Consider the following 7,228-nt stretch of genomic DNA (forward strand, 5'->3'; position numbering starts at 1 on the left):
CACACCAATTACACCATTTCTCATACACACAAAAATGCATAAAAACGTACATAACTCACCCCTTTTCGTCCTTCTCCACGCCTCTAAAAAACCCACAACTTTAAACTAATTTCTCTTCAAAAATAAGCTCTCTTTTCATCTCTATATACTATACTTATATATATAACATATAAACAAACTCATAATTAAATCCAACGTCGATCTGAAAATCAAGAAATGGCCTCCACATGCATATCCAATTGTGTCAACGACTCTCGTGGTCCGGTCCGTGCCACCTACATAAACTTGTACAAGTGGCCTGAATCGGACGTTGAATTTATAAGATCGGTCAGCTCAAAAAATAACAGACATGAACAACATGGTCATGGTCATGGTCGTGGTCGTGTTCATAGTTCTAGTCCAAAAGTGGTGGATAGTATTTCATGTAGGCAATTATATTTGAGGAGCTATACTTTTTCAAGGGAAGATCAAGAGAATTTGAATGATGAGAAAAATAATCATGTGAAATGTTATGGTAAAAGAAAGAGGAAATTATCAAGTCGGAATGACAGTGGTGGTGGCCGGAGGCGGAGTACGAGAAGAAAGTGTAAAGGTTTTAGAAAGGCTAAGGAATTTTCTTGTGCTGCTTTGTCTTCAATTTTTCGAAGGTTACTATCTTGTACTACTAAGGTTGATGTGGTGGCTAATTGACGAGTTTGATTTCTCAGTTAGTCACTTAACAAATAAATATAATCTCATAATATCACTTTTTTTATAGTGATTTTTCGAGATTAAAATTAAAAATTATTAGTTGAGTGATCATTTGAGAAAATAACCTGTTGAATCTTAAATTATATTTACTTTAAAGATCATATTACATAGAGTTTTAATTCCCATAATTCCTTTCTATTTCATCTTCTCTTTTTTTATACATCTTGTTCGAATATTTGAAATTAATGTATGTACTGAACCTTTACAAGAATGACATTTTTCGAATCATATGGTTCAGTTCATGGAGGTGATAACTAAAGTAGATTTGTTTGAATAGAATTAAATTATTGAGTTTCTTTATATGTTTCTGTAAGTACGTAAAAAATAAATTTTAATAGGAAGAACAAGGATTTAACTTATTCATAGTGATAATGTAAATTTTTTTGCACTGGTTATTACTATTAATTAGCTCATTGTAGCAGGTAACTTAACTTGTTCTCTTTTTTTATATCATTACTTGTAATTTTTTCTTTAGAGTGACATGACAGTGTAATTTATTTATTTTTAATTTACAGAATCGGGTATGAATTTGAACTCAAAGATTTAGCTTTATTTTAATTATATTTATACAGTTATATTACAAAAGTAAACAAAGGTGTCCGTCCCATATTAGTTGGTTATTTTTATTTTAATAAATATATTAAAAACTTATAAATAAAAAGCTAATTTTACTAATTCACCTCTTAAAAACTTCTTGGAAACTTTACAAATTAGTGTGAACACTTTTAAAAAGAATTAATTGCAAGGATAATATGAAAAAAAATTAATTAGTATTTTTTTAATTTAGTAAGATGACCAATTAATATGAGACGGAGATTGTACTTTTATCTAATGCAAGAAAATTAAGAGAGACTTGCAGTTTCAGCGTTCCTTTTCGTAAAAATAATGTTAAGGATTTAGTCCAAGATTTGAACAAATAAAAACTTTTTAACATTCACCAAAAGATCGGCAATTTTAGTTTTCACTGACACTGAAGTTCTTTAGCATCCACAGTAACAAGAAATCACGCCAAAACAAAAAGAATCATGAAAAATAATTCTGTTGAATAAGTAATTACCTTACACTTACTAAGAAATAAATATGTAAAAGCCCTAAAAAATAAAAGGAAAATGAATAATTTAGGCCTATAGAAGAAAAATGGAAAATCATTTAGGTTTACATATATTCTGTATTTATTGAATTTGTATAATAAAGTTTTAGTTTCCTCAATTAAATACAAATTCTGTTTATTATTTTCCTTAATTAAATGCAAATTCTGTTTATTTGTCCTTTTTCTTGACAAAATTAGAGTGGCACCTATTTCTATATATACCCCACTAAAATAGTCGTAAATGCAAAATATTCAACGTACTTCTCCGGCTTGAATCAGAGAAGGACTTCAGTTTTCGATTGCTTTTTGAGGCAAATTTGAATTGAGGGTGGGCAAATTCACACAATTTGTTTGCAAATAGTAAATGCGTTGTTGAAATTAAATGTTTGCTTGCTCATTGAGGACTTTACACTTTGGGTTATAATATCTGATTTTATCCTACAAAAGGCAACAAAAGAAAGTCAATGATGTTCTTCAATAATTTATATCTTCGAAAAAAAAAAAAGTCGTCCCATATTATACACCTACAGAAAAATAGCACAATTTTATAAACCTTTTCAAAATAAGTAGCCCATATGGACAGTTGAAAAGACCAACTACGTTTTTTTGTTTTGTCATCCGGTGTCGGTACATGCATTGGAGCCCGATTAATTTGAATTTGCACCGACTAGGACCTCATTCGGGTGGAATATAAACTTTTTCAAAATAAGTAGCCCATATGGACAGTTGAAAAGACCAACTACCTTTTTTTTTTGGTTTCTTATCCGATGTCCGATACATGCATTGGAATTCGACTAATCCAAATTCGCGCCGCGTAGGGCTCCATTTGGGTGGAAACGCTCCCTACCAAGAATTTTTGCATACCCATGGCTCGAACCCGAGACCCCGAGTTAAGGGAAGAGCATTCGAATCCACTGCACCACATCCTTTGGTGGTGAAAAGACCAACTACTTGGAACTAAAGAATCCTCAATTTTAGCTAGCGTTTCTCATAGATTTTTAATTATTTTTTTAAAAAAAAATTGACGAAGTTTTATCATGTGTTTGATCATAGTTATTGAGAAAATATTGACTTTGATAAAATATATGATTTATACCCATAAATTCTAAAACTATTAAAATTATTCATAACTTTGTATCATCATTTTATAATGAACATGTTCAATGATAAAAGCTAAATTCATAAATTATAAGTTTCAATCTGCTTATAAATAATTTCACAAATTAGTGTCGAAGCTACTGAAGTTTTTTCAACTCGCAAAGGATCATTCAGTTTTTCTATCTATATTACTGTAAACAAGTGTTCTGCAACCATACCATTACTTTAAACAAGTGTTCTTCCCTTTAAAAAAAAAACAAAAAAACCATACCATTACGTACTCTTAACAAGGTTATTAATGAGGTTAATTGGTAAATAAATATTAATTGGGACTAATAAATGGTGGGGTGTTAAAAGATAAAGTTTGGATAAAATTTAAACTTTTAAGAGTTTTCAAAAAAAATAGAATTTAAGCTGAAAATTATTTTTTTAAAATTTTTTTTTGGAAAATTGAGTTTATTGACAAAAATATTTGCCAAAATATAACAAGTTGCATTGTCGAACATTTCTTTTCAAATTTTTTCATAAAACTGTTTCTACTTTTTATGGTCAAATAGGTGCTTAATTAATAAACCATTCTTGTTTCACCCCTTAAGTATCTAATTTGCTAATTGTATTACTCATATTTGTCCTCTCTTCTTTTTTTTTTCTTTAAAGCGCATTATATCATAATTTACAAGGATTATATTAATTTGTTTCACCTAAAAACATTCAACGTTCATTTTTTTTGGTAATTAAACTTTTATTAATCACCAAACTGTAGTATTACATTCTAAATAACTCTCTATACTCACAAAGCTATAAACACAAACTCTTCAAAACACAAAGGTACCCTAATAAACAAGGCTTTGTGTGATATTTTGCAGATTACAAATACAATCTCTTCAGCTATTGAATCTACTTTGCTGCTTAAAAATTCTCAGATTTCTCTCATTTCATATCTCACGAATGACTTCTGTCTCACCAAGCTCCTTCCTGTATGCTGCAGATACTATTCAACATTCATTTTGTAAATGACAATTGTGCTTACCACCTAGTATTCAGCGGGATCAGTAGCTTTAATCCAAATTTTATTTTTATTTTAAAAATTTATTTAATATATATAAGTTATTAATTTAAAATTCAATAACTTAAACAAATTAGAATTCCAAAATTCATAAATTTCAAATATTGCGCCATTCTCTTACCATAATGACTCAATACATATCACTACATATTTTTATGGGAAAACGGTCAAATTTATCTTTTTACTTTGAAAAATTGGTTAAATATATATTTTTTATCATACTTTGGGATCAAATTTAGCCTCTCTATCATATTTTGTCTAAATTTACCCCCTACTTTGAAAAATTAGCTAAATATATCTTTCGTCATATTTTGAGGTCAAATTTATCCTCGATATCATACTTTGAGGTTAAATTTACCTTCGTTGTTAAGAAATAGTTGACATGTACCCTTTCTTTAACAAAAAAATCCAAATCAACTTTAAATGTCCTATTTTTTTTTTTAAAAAAGGGGAAAATTTCATAAATAGCAACTATAGAGCCTTAATTGTAAGTTTTATAGCAACCGTTTCAAAATTACAAAAAATAGCAGTATGTATTTTGTATTTGAGTAAACTGTTGCTTGTTAAATACATATATAATTAAAGATTGTGTTCCTAATATAACTCCAATCTGTTTCAGTTTAATATGGTAAAAAACGGCTCCTTAAATTAAGGAACATTTAATTTGACAGATTTTTTAACCCTTTAAAACTCATTGTTACCACAAACGTTAAATTACAGCTTCAAATTCAAATTCAAAAATGGTTTCCATAATCAGCTTTGCAATTCAAATCCAAAATACTCATTCAAATTGAAAAACATTTTTCTTCAATTTTTTTTGTTATGCTAATCGAATAACGTTTTGAAGAAAATAGTAAAAATACAAAGGTGCAAATACAGGTATTTATCAACAACTTAATTTTTATTTGTGGTTTAAGTAAAATATAATGTGAAATTTGCTGAAGAAATACCTATATTTTTGAAGCAGTCGTAGGTTTGAAAAAATTTTAAATCGTATATTAATTTTAGTCATAGTTGGTGTTACAATACTTATTTCATATTTAGTAATATTTTTATTGCTTTGTAATTTCTGGAGATTGACAATGGGAAGTATAGTTGTTCTTATTAAACACTCTGGTAGATGGACATATGAACAACAATATGAAGATTACACCAGTGATGAGATATTGTTGAGCATAAACGCTACGTATAACCAACTTTAGACAGTACTAGCTACTCGCATTAATGTTGATTTAACATACAAATGTATTCAAATCAAGTATCAATTAACAGATAGTACAGGGCAAATACGTATACGTAATGACATGGGTTTGAAGGTCTATATTATGCAGAAAAAGGAATTGAAGGATATTAGTATTTTGCCTTTGTATGTAAGTGTTTCTGACAAGAAAAATTTCAGCACATTGGTATGTTCATCGTTGTGTACTAGCGAACCTATGAAGATGTTTGTCACTGATAGTAACTTGGTAAATACAAGTACTGAAAGAGCGTTAATTGTTCCTGCTTCAAATCAATGTTTGGATGCTTTTGAAATGGATACAACTAGAGTTATTATCTAAGACCCACATCACAAACATATTGAAGTTGATCAAGTTTATATCTCGAAAAGTTTATTAAAATCGGTAATGAAAGATTATACAATTCGAGAGAAGTTTCAATCACTATCTGCAAGATCCAGTAAAACCTGGTAAGTTTATTGTGAATTTTAATTTTTTTTTTTTAATATGTGTTAATTGTATTTGAGCATATATATTTGTTTGTGTTTGTAGTTATACATTGTTGTGCAGATTCAGAAATTGTGAATTTTTATTTCGTGTATCTGCTATCGGCGAATCTACAATGTTTTATGTAATAGAATTTTTACCTGAACATACCTGTCCGGTCAAAGACAAGATTTATCCTAAATTGCATGCTACTAGTAAGTTGATTGGTGGTATAGTCAAACCAAAGTTTAAATGCCACAAGAGGAAATACAGTCCATCTGATATCAAAAGTGACATGAAGGAATGTCATGGGTATGGGTTTAACATATATTATGTGTTGGCGAGCTAAGGAACAAGCACTTGAAGATTTAAGAGGGAAACCATCAGCATCATACGGAAAACTATCTGCATACATACATGTGTTGAACACCAGTTATCCAGGTTCACATATAAGAATGAAAAAGAATACAGACAATGAATTTTTATATATATTTGTAGCACTAACTGCATTCATCCAAGGGTTTGATCATTATAGACTTGTCATAGTAGTTGATGCAAGTCATCTCAGGGGACTTTATACTGGCATTTTTGTAGCTGCGTGTACCATGGATGAAGCTGGTAAGATATATTATATAAGTATTTGACTTCAAATATATTTCCAGCTGTACGTATTTATAATATACATATATGTATTATATTTATGTGATCAGTGTCAATTGTATTTGAAAATATACATGTGCAGTAGTTTTGTTTGTGCACTGAAACTTAAGTATTTTACTTCACAAATGTTTCCAGGTGTATGTATGTATTTATAATATACATGTGCATAATTTATATATGCAGTAGTTCTATTTGTGCACTGAAAGTTAAGTATTTCACTTCACATATGTTTCCAGTTGTATGTATGTAAAAATCATTTATGCTTTGTTTTTTTTGCAACATGCAAGACATATATTTTCTTTGGCTTATGGTGTACTTGATTCTGAAAATAATGCATCTTGGAGGTGATTTTTTGAGAATCTGAAGGAAGCATACGGTGAAAGAAAAGATATGTGTCATTTCTGATCTAATGCAAGCATCATAAAAGTTGTCAGTGATGTGTATAATGAGGTACCACATTATGCATGGATGTGACATCTATGGAAAAATGTGAAAAAAAAAATTGTAAATCACATGATGCATTATCAGATGTCTTCTATACCATGGCAACATCATATTTGAAGACTGAATTTCACATGTTAATGGAGAAAGTGGAGGCAAATGCTAGAGTGAAGAATTACTTGGAATTGGCTGGTTACGATAAGTGGGCTAGATCGTATGCATCCGTTCATAGAGGATGGACTTTGACTTCAAATATTGCCGAGTCCATTAATTCTACGCTAGTATCAGCTAGAGAACTACCAATATATGGTTTTCTGGAGAAAGTTAGATTGATGTTTGGAAGATGGAACTGTGAAAACAGATAGCAGGCGTTGTATACTTTTACGGATCTTATTGGTAAATTTCAAGAAATTCTTCAAC

General features: G+C 29.6%; 1 protein-coding gene across 1 annotated transcript; it reads left to right on the forward strand.

The window, feature by feature from the left end:
• Positions 1-216: 216 nt before the first annotated feature.
• LOC124888960 lies at positions 217-690 on the forward strand. Its single transcript, XM_047400247.1, has one exon. It carries the CDS (start codon positions 217-219, stop codon positions 688-690), a length of 474 nt encoding a protein of 157 aa, XP_047256203.1.
• The last annotated feature ends 6,538 nt before the right edge of the window (positions 691-7,228 follow it).

This window comes from Capsicum annuum, chromosome 11 (genome assembly GCF_002878395.1).
Source record: "Capsicum annuum cultivar UCD-10X-F1 chromosome 11, UCD10Xv1.1, whole genome shotgun sequence".
In the NCBI taxonomy this organism is placed as follows: domain Eukaryota; kingdom Viridiplantae; phylum Streptophyta; class Magnoliopsida; order Solanales; family Solanaceae; genus Capsicum; species Capsicum annuum.

Excerpts from the sequence above, each read along its gene's own strand:
- LOC124888960 (XM_047400247.1), top strand. The coding sequence starts at position 217 with ATGGCCTCCACATGCATATCCAATTGTGTCAACGACTCTCGTGGTCCG.